This window comes from Pinus tabuliformis, chromosome 6 (assembly GCF_031772625.1).
Source record: "Pinus tabuliformis cultivar Carrire ecotype Pingquan chromosome 6, CPIR1, whole genome shotgun sequence".
NCBI classification, from domain to species: Eukaryota; Viridiplantae; Streptophyta; class Pinopsida; order Pinales; family Pinaceae; genus Pinus; species Pinus tabuliformis.
In genome coordinates, this window is record NC_142292.1 from 1,110,520,869 (window position 1) to 1,110,536,880 (window position 16,012).

Here is a 16,012-nt window from a genome sequence, read left to right on the forward strand (position 1 = left end):
TGACAAAATTTGTGAGTTGGTTCTCTGATGCCTTTTTCTTTTTGATGTCTCCTTTTTCTTCATTTCGCCTCTAATTTCCTTAGCATGAAAAACTGTGTCTCTTCGCCTTCCTTTTCTCCTATTCTCCTTTATATCCATAATGAAATGCCAATTATTGCCTCTTTTCCTTTACCAATGCCTTTGCCAATTTCCATATCCATGAATAACCAAAATTGATGCCCACTATAGTGTTTGTCTGCTTTTTAGTTGAAGATGGAAAAAATTAGTGAAGCTCATAGCAATGCGAATATCTCGTCTCAATGCTTGATATTGTTCCATATAATATGCACAAGGGATTCCAAAACCAACCTATTTTGTTAAGTCCTCTACTGTCACTTGTACCAATTGAGGCATATTGGGTCTGGGCATTTTATTAGCAGTATGTGATTGGTTCTGCACATGAGTACAGGCCTGAATGCCCTCAACAATGTTGGAATCTTCCCTATTCAAAAACTCCTTCCCAGTGGAAGTCCTTGTGTTTGTGATGCCTTCATCAAGTCCACCATCTCTTTTTGGCCCTTGACCAAGTTATTTATAGCCCTAAGCAAGCCGTTAAAAGCATGTTCCTCCTTATCTCCCATATATGGTTTTTCAAACTCAGGTGTTTTCTCTATCCCCTTGCCCTTTTCTGTTGTCTCTTCACTCTCTGTATCAGGGATGTCTTCCTCAGTAAGTGGAGTTGTTCCTTTGTAAGTGTGTTTTCTCCTATATGTTATCCATGTATAAGTGTTATCTTTTGCCATGAAAGCACTCACAATGAGCAGCTAAATCTTCAAACTGATAAGCCATGATTGATCCAAGACTAAGGCTCTGATACGACTGTGAGATTTTGCTTTGAAATACTTCTATTTTTCTTTTAAATTTTTGTGTTTTTTGTTTGTTTTCTTAATGATGCATTTCTTCAAATGGTTTATTTGCTCTCTATTGTAGGTGTTTCTTTTATTTATTTTTCTTTAATAACTCATTCAATGTCTCAAAATATGCGTCAAAAGACTACCAAACTAATTGATATTTCATATATTCAACTCCAAAATTACACACTACTAATATATAGCAAAATTCCCATCGTAAAGTTTTTTTTTTTTTTCATTTAAAGTTTGAATACACAAAGAGGAGATTAGAAGGTTGGAACTTGGTTATAGGCAACATCAAAGATACATATGTAATTACAAATATCAATCCACTGGCAACTACGATTCAATGTTTGGTTGTGAAATATACTACCTAGAAAGTGAGTCTCAAGTCCAACACTTTAATACGACCCTCATACAACCAACCATCCACCTAAAATATGTCCCATAGATGCACACAACCCAAAAAAGAAACTACAACAATGTAGACACACTCAGATATGATCTTGTTCTCCTCAATACACTTCCAGAGTTCGTGGTAGTGCACAAAAATGGGAGCTCGACCTTTGAGGAGTCAACTCCACATCCAACATAAGAAATATGACCCACAACTAGAGCCCATGATGAAAACAAAATCTTCAGTATGTAAACTTGTCCCTTGGGAACTCAATTCCATGTCCATCTTAGAGGAAACAACTTGCCAGTGTAATATTTAATACCCCAAATTATTATGCTCAAGCCAACAATTAATACACAACTCAAAAAAAGAATGTACAACTTGTAGGTGTCACTGAGCAGGCCAAACAATTAAGCAACCCACTCTTCCATCAATATGCATTCCATGAAGCAGAGAAAATCGTTCTATAGTAGAATGTGTGAATGATTTTGAATAGGAACTCGAGCTACCCTTCAGAATGAGACTTGAATCCCTGAGGAAGCTTCAATAACTTGTTCAACAACATAAGAGTCATTTTATCCTCAAATGTGTAAAGTCTAGTCACAAATTCGAATATGAGTCTTGATGCAGAGGCTGGGTCTCCTCACATATTTCCTCAGTATGTAAAAAAATAAAATAGAAAACACCAAATAAACTCATAAAATCAACTAATAACGTGTGGGTACTTTAATATTCTCCAAAAATCTTATTCCCCATTGAAGCTCAACGGTGAAATCTGAGTTATTTCACTCTCAACTCCAAACTAGGGTGCTATGGCAGCTAGGGTTCCAAAACCCTAAGTGTTACACAGTAATTTGTCACTGCCTTCCCCCTAGTCTTCCTACTGTGTCATGAGTCCAAAATAATTTATGCTCATGCTCTCTGATGTTGCCAAAGGACCCACTTTGCCAAAGTTTCTGCCTCATCGCGTCTGTTGGCCAAATAAACGCGCTGATGAGTGCTCCAAAACAGTCCAAATGCGTTACCATCGCGGAAGTACACGCGATTCCCGCGATGGTCGATTTTCATGCGCCAGCGCAACTGTTGCTTGTATTTTCTTGCGATGACATGACTAGCTCCGTTATGCAATAGTGATGTCAGTGCAGCAGACCAGTTATGTGCCCGCGATGATCTAGTTTGGGTGAGTTTGTTCCAATAGTCGGCCTTCCAGATGACTCCATACCTGGTTGTTGGCCTTGTTTATGTCGCCCTCCTTTCTCTGGCATGGCTGTTCCGTCATTTGTGCTACCCTCCTTGGAGATAAGCTCATCTTCCCACCATTCATGGAGACTCCTCCTCCTATTTAAACTCTCACCATTGCTATGTGCTGCTAGTTTTTGGATAGTTTGGAATTCTTAGTCTTTGGAGTGTTGCTGATAGTATTGTGAGCTTGATAGGTAGCTGGTGTGACAAGTGTGGGATTGTTTGAGAGCTTGAGGAAGGTTGTGAAGTGCCTTTGATCTTGTGTGAAACTTGTGAGTGAGAGAGACTTGTATTGGGAGATCCATATTCAAGGGTGAATGCTTGAGGAACATGCTGGCTGGACCCTCCTGAGAAGGCTTGTGACGTCAAGACCTGGGTTGATTACCCACTAGGAGAAAGAAGCGGAAGCTGGAGCAGCGCAACGAAACTCCATTGACCACCGGTTGAGGTAGGCCTCCAACTTGAACTATTTAAGGAGAATTGTTGTTGATTTGTCCTTGTTTGTGACTAGACCCACTCTAGGGCTAGAGGGGTTGCCGCTGTCCGCAGAGGGAACACTTTCCTGCATCACACTAAGCTTCTCCTTAAAAAAATCTCTAATAACTCTCTTCTATAAACTCACAAAATGCACGAATGAGGAGAGTCTCCTCATTTTCCTTCTTTTATGAGTTTAGGGTTGCCTTTTCACCATCCCCTTTTATTAAATAAACTTTTATAAGGTGACTTTATGATACTTCACTTTATAAAGTTAAAGTTACTTTCACTTTCCTAAGAAATATCAACCTTTCTCATTTTGGCCTCTATAATGTTTTCCTTAGGCAATTTAAGTTCCCTTTATTAAATATTTCTCCGCTTTAGCCTATGAGAACCACTTTAGGCTAGCGGACCTCGTCATAAGCTTCCTAAGTGGTCCGGGACATTATAGGTTCCACTCAGAATCAAAGATTGCATCACTCCTTCAACTGACTCCATCAACTTTTCTAGAAGGCAGTTCAACTTGGACAACTCTCCTTCACGGTACATTTCCCCTAGAGCCTCCATGTGTAGACCTTGCATCTCCGCATAATTGAAGCCAAGAGACACTAACCAACTCTAATCCCTGCTCTATTCCCTCAACGACGTTACTGAATGAGGAAAAAATAGAATGATACCCTTCCGCTTAAATCCAAATTATCCACGGATTTGCCACCTTGTTGCATTGAATTGCCATGCCTCTATATCCATATTTAGAATATAAAGGATTCCTTGGACTGTTGACCAACTAATACTGAGAAAGATTATAAATAATTTTGAGTTATAGAGGTTTAATTGCAAATTTAATGCCATACCTCCCATCACTTGAATGAACACCATTCCTCCTTGGAGGGCGAAATACAATTGCCACTTGCACCTTGCTGAGGCAATGATCAACCGCGAGATGGAGAAATAACAAAAATAGAGGACCTCCATCATGTCTTGCCCTAGAAAAGTAGTTAATGCCAGTTGACATTCCATTCCCAATCTTAAATTGCTAGCCTACTTTTATGTACAAGGTTGATTTATATAGTGGGCTTTCACCAAGACAGTCAAATCCATTATTCTTTTGGTTAAGTCTATTTCAATAAGTCTTGATACCATAATATTTACTTTTATTTTCACGCGAGATGGGAGATTGATGTTACCATTTGATTCACTTCTAGAACCCCTTGAGCTAATGTGGCTCCTCTATTTGCCATTGAATCGAGTTCAATATTCAATTGTCTTAAGATGTGAAAGAAATCATTTTGTTCAAATGATCGAAATAACGAGACTATCCTTTGTAAAGTTAGAGGGAGATCTAAATCCAATGAATCTCTTTCTTTCCCCACTTGATGAATTACTAGAGTGAGTCTCCAAACATTGAAAGTTTGGTGATTTTCCTGTCAATTGCCAATTTCGGTCCTTACCAAAGAGCGAGATTTCCACTTGGTTGTTGGTTGCTACTCCTAGGCCCCAAGCAAATTGCGTCTCTATTTGTTTGTTGGGGCGAAATATCACCCCTCCCACTCGTGCGACCCCTAAAAAAATTAATTTACTTTTCAATATCAGGGAGATTTGTAATTCTTTCACTACTTAATATAGAATTGACAAATGATATGTAAAAATAATATTATTGATAATTGATTGTTATATTAAAAAACTATTAACAAAAAAATTCACTAAGTATTAATAAAAAAAATAATGAGAGAGGGAAAGAGATCTATATACAATAGAAAATAAGTGAAAATTTAAAGTTTCTTATAATTAAAACATTTTATTAGTGTGTTGTTTAAAATAATCATATATTCATTTTAACTTTAGATCTACAAGAATTTAGAGGAATCCATTTTTTTTGATGTACAAAGCTTTCTTTAAATTTTGCACTCAAAATTATAAATTTGCATCTTGAACAACTTAATTCCTCTGAAACTTAAGTAAATCTAAAATTAAAATAAATCTATCATAATTTAATTTGTTATTATAAATATTATTTTTAAATATAACTTTATATTACATGTTATTCCTAATAAACTCTTAACAAAATAATATTCCTTTGAAAAAATAAAAATAAACCACCCCTTCATCTTCTTCTTCTTCATCATCATCGCATAAATAAAAAAGATAAATAATGAAGTAATAAATATGTACCATTTGTATTTATGTAGGAAGTAATCCCAAACAAAATTCGAACCTCTAGACTCCTTTACTTTATATCCCCACGGAAAAGTCTTCCTTTGCTTTATTTCCTCATGGATTGCTAAAGCCTAAGGTCACAGGAAACAGAAGATTGCATCTAACCTTACCTCCTGGAATAGTTCCACTCTGGTTACATTGCATACAAGTATGTTGTGTTATTTGTCCAATTTACTTAATTTTCAAGGGCATCTCCAAGAACACAAAACAAATGTAATATAGCTTTTATTTGGCGGGAGACTAGAAGAGTCGGGCAATTTGTAGATGCAATGCAAATTAAATGCTGAGATGAGTTTCCGTATGGTTGTAGGCCAACCAGCTCACCCGCTACGCATATAACATGAGAGCTGCTGATTTTATCTTCCAACACAGAAGATGGACAGCCGAGGAGTACGTGACGGTCTGGAGATTACTGCTCTTGGCACCCTGTACAAAGGATCATGGGAGAAAAAATACTGGAGCAGTTCTCGGGTAAAGTTTTTGCCAACTTATTATTTTATTGATGGAAGGATAAACTTAACCGACAGCAGCGGTTTTATTTCATTACTGGAGTGAATTCATCTTGGTAGCAATAAAAGTGTGTTTGTAGGGATTTGTCATGCCTTTTTTTCTTTTCAGTTTTTCTTTTTGTCTTTAAAATGCAGATTACGCAAGCAACTACTTTGCCCAGCGGATAGAGCAGGGCAAAGAGAGCAATGGCTCTCATAGAACTCAGAGGCAGATGAACTTTTACTATCATAAAGTATTTTAATATCGTAAAGAAGATTCTAAGAAAAATAGTAAAAATTGGGAGGTCGACGAACTCATTTTCAGTATGGATTTTATTTTTCTATTTTTCAGGAAAACAAAAGTCGTCTTTATTAATGCACCTATGCAAAAATGATAAACATTATCCGTCCATAATGCTCACGCCAAATTTGGCCTTGGAAAAAAGACATGAACTTAAATGTCAGTTTTGCCGAATTATGTCCATTTATTTTAAATAAAAAATCGTGCCCTATCTTTTGCTAAATCATCTCTTTATTCTTATTGCACTGAGAATAGCATGGTGCATCTAGATGTGCCAGGTCTGTAATGTTGATAAACTGAAATAAAAAAAACCGATCACAATAAAATCAAATAAATAAACATATATCAATTTTAGCCCTGATTGTTTAAGGACCTTTATGTGAGTTTCCATTTCTTTTTGATATACCTCAGTACTTAATAGATCCAAGGTTATGATGGTTCTATGCTGATTTATTGTTGGTCAACTCTAAACTGTAATTCTTAAAGTTGGAATTTAGAAATCAAAACTGGTTGAGAGGTGCACTGTATATGACCATGAAAAGAAAACGAAATTGCGTTGGGCATGCCCTTTTTGCACCAATAAATTTCTTTGCAAAGTAGTAAGGATGGACACCTCTTCACTAGGCGTTACTTGGCTTTCACATTCAATATTCATCGCTGCCGCCGATCCATGAAGTGTTAAATGTTATGAACCGAAACTGTTTCAGCTAACAAACCAGCTAGAAATGTACAGTTATGATTTGAAATATCAACTTTCTAATTGGAATAGAACTGAAATTGGAAAAAAAAACATAGATGAAAGTATAAATCTGAATTTCTAGATTAAAACGAGCAATCTGAAAATGATAAGCATTTGAAGCAGTCGCCCATTTATTATTGGTTCAAACAGTTTACAAGATAATGTAAACCTTTTAAGCAGGTATGCGTGCCAACCCAGGCCTAAGTCTCCAGGTCAGCAAGGATGCTCTACTTAACCAGGGAATTAGTTTCTCATAGACTATCTCTAAAACAAATTCTTTTTTAAATCAAAACTAGCAGGGGGTTGGTTCCAGGCTCCAACCCTGGTTGTTAGCGTAAGCACTGAACTTGCAAGGTAGCCTGGCAGAAGAATGGACAAATTACACACCTTAATTAAATCACGGTGCAATTTTCTTACACGACCTTGAGTATGAACTACAATGGTCATGGAATAAATTAACAGGTACTCTTTCAGCTAAATTAGGCTATGAATCTTTGATAGTGCAAGACCTAACAGGGGATAGGCTTTGGTGGTGGAAGATGATATGGAAGCTATGCTTTTCACTTGAAGTTAGAATTTTCACATGGTTATCTCTATCGAACAAGATTCTCACATGGGGCAATGGTCAAAAGCGAAGGTGGAATGGCATGAATAGATGTATTCTGTGTAAGGTAGAAGAAGAATCAGTTAACCATATATTTGTTTCATGCTCTTTTCTTCAAATCATATTGAAAGGAAATTCTTCTAATGGTGGGTGAGGTCAACAAGTGGAATAAAAACACACTTATGGAATGTGCTGAGGCTTGGATGACTGATCCCTTAATCAAGACTCACAAATCTTTACCATGTTATGTTCTTTGGGGCTTATGGTTGTGTAGAGATATAACGATTTTCAAGGAAGCAATATTGCAGCTGGTCTGGTGTCACACAAAATCAAGAGGGCATATAGAGAAGTCTGGAAGAACCTAAGTCAAAGACTGTTAGAATTCTAAAGGAACCAACTCTTGGCTTCACCAAAGCGTAGGGATTCTTTGATGGTGCTTGCCAAGGAACCCCACGCTTGTGTGGATCTGGGGCTATTAAATATGTTGCTGTGACAGAGACTCATAATAGAGCGGAATTTTTTGCACTTTGGGGTCTGTTGAAATTTGCTGCAGATCTAGGCTTAAGGAATTTGCAGGTATTTGGGTGACTCCAAGCCGCTAATGGATCCGTGTAATGAAAAGTGTCAACTTTCCAATTTGGTTCTCAGACCTATTATGAACAGAGTCCTGGAGGTCAGATATTGGTTTAATAGTATCTTCTTTCTCTCATATATTCAGAGAATTCAATAAAAAAGCAGACTCTCTCTTGAAGGATGCACTCATCTTGCAGGAAGGCCGCCTGATCTATCAAGATTTCTGGGTAGATCAAGTCTCATCAGAAATTTCTTTATCCATTCTACTATCTGAAAGTTGGGCCAAAGATGGCAGCCTTAGGGTCTTGGCCTGTCTTATTGATAATTTTTTTTTTTAGATTGGAGACTTGTTCGTGGAATTTTGTTAAAAAGGGAAGATTCTAATATGTAGCTACTAGAGTCTTTTGGAGGACTTTCCATGTTTTCGTAAAGGAGCTTATAGGCTTGGTGATGTGATTTTGATTTCACACTTGAAATAACAAATAAATAGATTTCTTTCATGGAAAAAAAACAGATTCTTAGCAACATATCTAAGTATATACCAAACATATATTTTATATTTATTACATTGCAACTAGGATCTCTCTCTCCTACCAAAGCAAGGAGATCTGAGACTCCTGTGTACAAACACTAGGATCGAGCTGGAAGATTAGCTGCTGCAATCGACTCTGATGAACAATAGGCCCAGTATGGATACTAGTAATGCCCCTTCACTATGTCAATGAAGGTTTGAACACGGTGTAGAAGAGAGACAAGATCAAACATTGTCTCAAGTCAGAAGGGGTGAGCTCCAAACTCTGCAAGAATGACAGGTTGAGGAATTGTTTGTTTGCACCGAATGATATGGTGGAGGATGATTGTACTCTCTTTGCTGAAGACCAATTAGACTCTAGTAAATTAGGTCCCCAAACCTCATAACTATATAGAATTGTGGGTCAGACAAGAGTTCCCATGAGTGACATCCTGGCTGATATGTCCTGGAAATGATTCCGGAAACACTGCCTCTCAAGAAGGGCCAAGTACCCATATCTCTTGTTGATTTGGGGTTGATGCACATGCTGCAAACTGAAGCGAGGTTTTGTGAATAGTATCCCCAGATAAGTCTACGAGGTGATGATCTTGATCTCCTCTTCTTTGAAATTCTTTGAACATGGGGATTGTTGTCCCAGCTTTTTGGGTCTACCATTTTCTGATAAATGGTGTTTTGGGACATCCAGGAGTTCAGAAATACATTTGCTTGGGTAAATGTTTCTGCAAGTCAGTTTGAAATTAAGCTGAATGTGTTTTAATATAAGTCACAGGGTTTGTTGAATTTGAACCTTCGGGTTCAAAATTTGATGAACATCAACCAAAAGATCCAAATTGTTGAACATCATTGCTGAACTTGAACTCAGAACGATGTGACTTTGGTTTTAGTCATACATGCCTTTTGTTGGATGACTTCTACTGTAATGTTCATACCAGCTTTGCCTCTTCTTATCTACCTTTTTGTTTTCCTGCTGAACTTGTCTTTTACGTTGGACGTCTCTCAGCACTTTTGTTTAATAACTTAACTTTATGATCTTTTTTAATTAATGCATTTAGACCATATGTTTGCTCCAGGTTAAAATTTTTGGCTTGTGCCAATCATATCCTCTTTGTATAATTCTCTTCTTTGAGAGCATGAAACAATGTTCAAGGATCTTGTAAGTAATTCTGTTGACTGCCTTAATAAAGCATTGCTTAGATAGCTGGAGGCACTTGTCGTTGATGACCATGTGCCATAAATTTTTACAATAAAGTGGATGCTTTCTGTGCATTTATGCTGAAAATCATACCCCAAATATTGAATTTAGGAGCAGGCTTTCTCCAATTGTAATGAGAGTAAGAGAATTAGCCTCTTTTAAATAGGCAGATTACAATATTGATTCTTATTAAATTATGTCAGATCTGCAGGGGAAAGACAGATATCCCTATCCCATTGGATATCAAGCTGTGCGCAATTATGCTGGACACATCTATGAAATGGAGATTCAGGAAGGTGCCAAAGGGCCTGTGTTTGTGGTAAGTAATCTTGAGAGTTTGAGTTGAAATATCCATATATTACCCCATTTCCTGCTATTTCTGTGTTCACATGTCCATTTATATTGAAGTGGTTAAAATTTTTTGGTGTTTATAATTATTTTTTGAAAGGCTAAACTCTTATACAAAGTGGCTTTCTCGGCGAATAGTTTTTACTTTATAGTGGTCCGTTTTGGCCTGAAAGACATGCATTCTATATTACAATGAAGAAAAATATGATTACATCCGTAATATCATTAATTAGCTAGGCAATGCAATTTGCCCCTCCCAACATAGGCAAACAATGTCAAACATGCTCACCTAGGTACCAAACTCCCCAGAATGCATATCTTCTTTTATAAGAGCTTATACTGGTAACATTTGGTTGCTAGTTCTTTTGTTTTAAATGCAGTCAACTATCCAAAGTGAAGATGAGCAGAGTCATCATTAAACATTGCCCTAGTACCTACAACCTCTTCCCCAGAGAGTTTTTTCTTATTAGCTGAATAATTCTCCACATTTCCCTACTATGTTGTTTGATCATCTATAAAATCTCCCAAAATTGCCCTCTTCCGTTGAGGGGCCTATTATAACGAAATCGGGCACTTTTGTGTAAAGCCTTTCACAAGGGGTTAAGACTATTGGAACATTGGAAGTGTTATCACTGTCACCTAGACAACAATTTTCTTTGTTTTAGTGAAGTATGGATCCTACACAAGGGAGGCTTCGCTAGTAGCCTCTAGGGTTCCTAGGGCAAGACACAATCAAGTTTAAGGACACCTATGTAGCTACTTAACTTACCACCAATAGAATATAATGAATAGATGAAGATCTAGGGTAATTTAGAAGGTTCAATATGTCAACACTTGGTACACCGTACAAGAGGATCCTTAAACACTACAAAAAAAGAAAAAGTTATTTTGTTGGAAAACTTGTGCAAAATCTAATAAACTACAGTAGTAGAACAATTTATAACAGCAATGATAAATTCAGCCTTGAAACAAGTAATCGTTAAGCAAAATGTAGGGCTAAAACAATGAGTTAAACTAGGGTTTATCAAGATAACTAAATATGAATATTAAAATGCATATAGTAGCCTAAAGAATTGAGATGTCTAGCCCTAGCAGCGCTGTAAATGAAATCAGCATGATGAACGATGATAACAAGTCTAATTTTAGGCATGGACCCAAAATTACTAAGACATTAGGGCTTGGATTTTAGGTTTTATGATTTACTAAAGGGAGAAGACTGATGCTTACTATATTATTTATTGGGTATATGTGGTCAACTAAGGACTCCCTTGAGAGGATGTAAATAGATTTAGGGTGATATCTAATGTTGTCCACTACAAATCCTAGAAAATCCGCCTAATACTTTACAAGCTTCAAGAAATTCTAGGGAAGTTTCTCTATTAGAAATCTTCTTAGGGTTTAAAAGAAAGGATTTGTCCATGAACAATATAAAGAAAATGCACTAGCACCACTAGATAAGTACAATTACAGTTAACATTCATTGATAAGAAAGTTTCCAACAAGATTTAGAGAGAGCACGCACAGAATAAATTATTTGCGTCTATAAACCCTAGCCATGAAAGTCCATAGAAGTCGCAAAGTCGTTCACAAAACAATCTCCTCAAGTAGGCACTTTAGTTATCCATCTATAGCTAAGAAGAAATATGTAAAAGCAAAGAAGTAGTAAATGATTCTCCATGAGTAGCAATGATTTACAAGTGAGGAGTGCTTTTCTTATTTATATGAGAGACCATGCACCCTCTTCATCCAATAGAAGCCCTAAAAACACAACTAATTCCTTTATCACATAGAAACCCTAGAGATAAGGCAGCGATACATAAAATATTCATGATACAAGGGTGGAGAGATCTCAAGATCCACAACAATGCCTTATAAATGAAGTAAACATGTTCAAACATTAAGTCGACCAATATAAATGCATGCTAGAGGCCACACAAATGTCTTACACGACCTCTATAAGTGAACAACTCACTCTAAAGCAAGCGCAGGAGTTCAGAAAGTAATACATTGCTTCGAAGGGTTGCAACATTACATCAGCATCATATCATGCCCCAAAAGATGTGACGTGTCATCAAAAGGTGTCCAATCATAATAAAATGTGCAACATCTCATCATAGAGGTGCCTTGTTATCTTGAATGGATGCTAGGATGTCACAATATGGATGCCAAATCATTATAAGGCTCAATGTCCTCCAAAAGCGTGGAATGTCCTCAATCAACTGTGGAAGAAGGCTCATCACGTCCATGCAAGTTATATTATCCAAGGAGGGGCTCTAAGTGTCCAAGTGTGTCCATCTAGAGCTTGTACACAAGTTAATGCAACATATAAAGTGAGTCATGTCCAATGTAAAAGGCATTAGGTAGATCACGTCATGTATTGTTAAAATTGGCAACTAGGGCCAAATTCCACTCTGGACAACCCATTTGATGGAGATAATTATTGCATTAAATTTCTCTTTTTGAGAGGACCAAAATCGACCCAAAGATCACTAAATTTGGACAAGGAGAAATATGTTTTTGAAGTGAAGCCCATCCATGTGCAAATTATCAAGGTCGGCCTAGGGTTATTAGACATGTGACACCCCTCTCCATCTTATATAAATAGAGGTGTCCTCAACCTCATTAGACACATTCAAGTGCTTCATTACCTAGCAAATTTATGTTTGACGTAGCCGAGTTCTTGTAGGAGGACGAGGAGGTGCTTGTCTTGGGTTTTTCCTCTCCAGTAGGACTGAGATTCTTCAGATGGACAATCGCAGGCCTTGAGGAAAATTTTGGGAAATTTGTATGGGTAAAGTTGTCCTTGCAGGTTTGAATTCAAGAACAGAAAGTCAGGCAGAGTTTGTGTGTTGTTTTTGGGTCAGTTTGTGATCGATTTGAGGAAGAAATTTTCCCCTTGTTTGACCGCACTTCAAATCTATTGCTCCAAGAAGAGCCACAAGTCTGCACTAGCATAGACAAGGGAGCTGAGAGGTCTATCATGGGTACAAACTACAAAGTCTATAGACCAACCTTAAGGGCCAACGAAGGGCAGCATCTTGCATGCCAGGGAAAGCCACAGTTGAAAGGAGGAGTTTTGAAACAATTGAGTGAGACAATAGTGGACTGTAAGCAGCCCTAACCAAACCATAACTGACTTCTGTTGACAATATGTTGGAATTGCAGTTTATGGGCCATCTACTTGTCTAAGGGCAATGATATTGGATCTTCAAATTGGCAAGTCATTTTGAATTTGAATTATTGTACTCTCTCTGTGTTGAACATTTGATATTAATAATAAGAAGAATTGATAAAGGGTTTTCCCCATCTTGGGGTTTTTCCTTGGCTTGAGCCATATCCTTGTGTTCTCTTGTCTTGGCTTGTCTTCTGCATTTATTGTTTATGTTCTTTCTTCAGTTACTGTCAATGTGATAATAATTTATGTGATTTTTAATGAAATGGATTGATTGATGGGCTAATATGGAACATTGAAGTAACTATCCTAAGCAAAGAACATGTTATCTAAAATTAACATGTATCATATTCAAACTTCACACTAGCTCATGAATTTATGCAATTTGCCAAGTTTATGTATGGAAGGATTATCATTAACCCCTATTAGGTGTGTCAGTGCCCAAGAAGAGGGGTATTTCCCGAGAATTTATTGAGTAAGTGTAAATGACATACGATAGGGTTTGGGGTTTTCTTCATGGGATGTTGTCATTTTTTTTGTAAGTTAGAGTATAAACCTTATATTATGATAGCACAAAAATTTACATAATAGTCTACTGCTCTGCCAGACTGGAAACCAGACCAGCTGCAGTATAATATAGCTTTGTTCCAGAACTTAACCAAACTTGCCAAAAGGTTTTTATGTCTATAGTAATTCCTAGGCATATCAACAAAATTAACTTTTCTCTGCTACTTAACCATTTGCAACTTGCTGGAGGTCTGAATGAATATCTAACTTTCTGATCTAGATCTACAGACCTGCCTATTATTCTATTACTTTGCTTCGACCTACCTAGCCTATCGACAAAATATAGCAAAATTAGACACAAAAACATGATCATTTTTCCAGGGACAATGATGGGGCCTCCGCCACACCTGATCCAGACGCAGGTGTAGTTTTCGCCACTAGAGTTGCTGTAGTTGTCGCTTCCGCTTTCGACGTTACCGGTTGCTTATCCTTGGCTCCAAATACCTCTTTGAGCTTGTATTTCATTAATTTGGCCAGATCTTCGTGCCCCTGCCCTAGAGTAATATCCAAGTTATGGATATATTTCAAGTAAATTGAAAATATTTTGTTCATATCACCAATTCGATCATCTTGCAAGTGTTCTATGTTCACCACCTGTTGAAGTGCCTCCTCGACTTCCTTCAACCATTGCTCAATTGCATTCATTTGCAGATGGTATTCCATCTGACGCTTGATCCTTTCTTCCGCTGCTTCCTCTTGTAGCTTTCCCACTAAAGTCTTAACATGCCAAGCTGTTTTTAAAGTTCTTTGATAGACCGTTTGTCTCGTCCGGGTTTTCCCTGTATCTATTATCCAGTTGTCCTCCTCTTCAATTTTGTCATCCAGGGTATTCCTTCTCAGACGCCTCACTTCATTTTCCCAGACTTCAATAACTTCTTTGCCTCATTCTAGGACAATTGCATGATAGTTGAGAGTTGCTTCCTTCATTGCCTCCTCTATTCTGGTTCTCTTGCCAGTCGTGGAGCTTTGAGCTTTCGCTCTCGGCCTCCCCCTCGGCCTACCACTCCCATTTCTCCCCATAGCTATTTTGGTTGTCGCGGTTCTCTCACTGTTAGTTCCTCTCGTTTCGTTCCAACTTATCACTATGCTACCCATGCAGTGCCCATCCTTAGCATATAAAGGAAAAGTCCTGCATAGCGCAGTCCGCCCAGTCCTTTAGGTGCCTTCCTTGTTCATTTTCGACAACTTTTGTTTACCAATGCCGTTGCAGTACATTCATGTGAGAAAGGGACCATCTTCCTTCTCATTCGCCTTTGCATACAGTCTGTGCAGGCCCATTATAGTCGTAGTTTTGTTCCAGTACTGCTTCACATTGTGTTTTGTCCTTCCCCACTTCTTCAACTGTCCTTTCCCATAAATGCCACCTCCTGGTGGATGATTATGTGATCTTGGGTTCCACTCTTTCCCATCAGCTACCATCATGTCCTTCGTACCTTGGTGACACATACCTCCTTGATCTTCCCTAATGCTCGCTACTTGTCTGCTCATATTGATTATTAAACATTCCTTTCACCAGGTGGGTTATTGCCTTCCTCTTGGCCCACCCCGTGTCCATCATGTTGCCCCTCTAACGTGGATAGATCTCTTACCGCCAGAGCTCGACAATCCTCCTTTAGCTGTCCTTCCACCATTTCCTCCCAGGTCATTTTAGTTAGTACCTTGGTACTCTCGACCCCTTCGTTTGCCACTTTGTCTACCAACGCATTGGCCGAGCATCTGACTAAGGTAAAATCTACTATTTTTAGCTCCTCTAGGTGATCCTTAATCCTTTGAATTATCTGGTCGAGACGCCAATTCCTCGTGACTTTATTTATCGGGGCGCCACATTGCAGTCTACGTGCTGCTTGGATGGTTAATGTTGAGTCGCCCTCCACTATTACATTCACCTTTCTTTCCTACCACAACATTTCCAATCCCTGCTCCAGGGCTTGGAACTCCGCTGCATTATTTGTGGCTTGTCCCATGTTGATGAAATATAACCTTTGTATTTTACTTGTCCAGTCCCTAATGATTCCTCTAACAACAACCTTGCCTGGGTTGCCTTTGGACGCTGCATTGAAATTCAGTTTCTAGAAACCCTCGGGAGGAGCCTGCCACACTGAAGCACCCGTCCTTATACTGCTTTCTTTGGGTTTGAGGATCTTATCACTCAAGTAATCAAGGTAAAAAAACGTTAGAATTCTAACTTCCTGTGGGGATGGCTGTTTCTCCAGGGTTTGAAATCTTTTTCTACTTATGGTTTCCTTCAGCCGACCATCAGGTCAACAACATGGAGC

The 16,012-nt window shown here is 38.1% G+C and overlaps 1 protein-coding gene across 2 annotated transcripts in view; it reads left to right on the plus strand.

Annotated features, from left to right (window-relative positions):
- The first annotated feature begins 5,234 nt into the window (after positions 1-5,234).
- Positions 5,235-16,012, plus strand: part of LOC149262788 (DNA binding protein) — a 365,336-nt gene continuing 354,558 nt past the window's right edge. The window contains exons 1-3 of one of the 2 annotated variants that reach the window (XM_089425199.1): positions 5,235-5,368; positions 5,531-5,691; positions 9,861-9,968. In XM_089425199.1, the coding sequence (XP_089281325.1) occupies positions 5,596-5,691; positions 9,861-9,968 (204 nt within the window). In that variant the 5' untranslated portion in view covers positions 5,235-5,368; positions 5,531-5,595. Of the gene's footprint in view, positions 5,369-5,388; positions 5,692-9,852; positions 9,969-16,012 lie in introns of those variants that run through there. The other variant, XM_089425202.1, reaches the window with a different exon arrangement.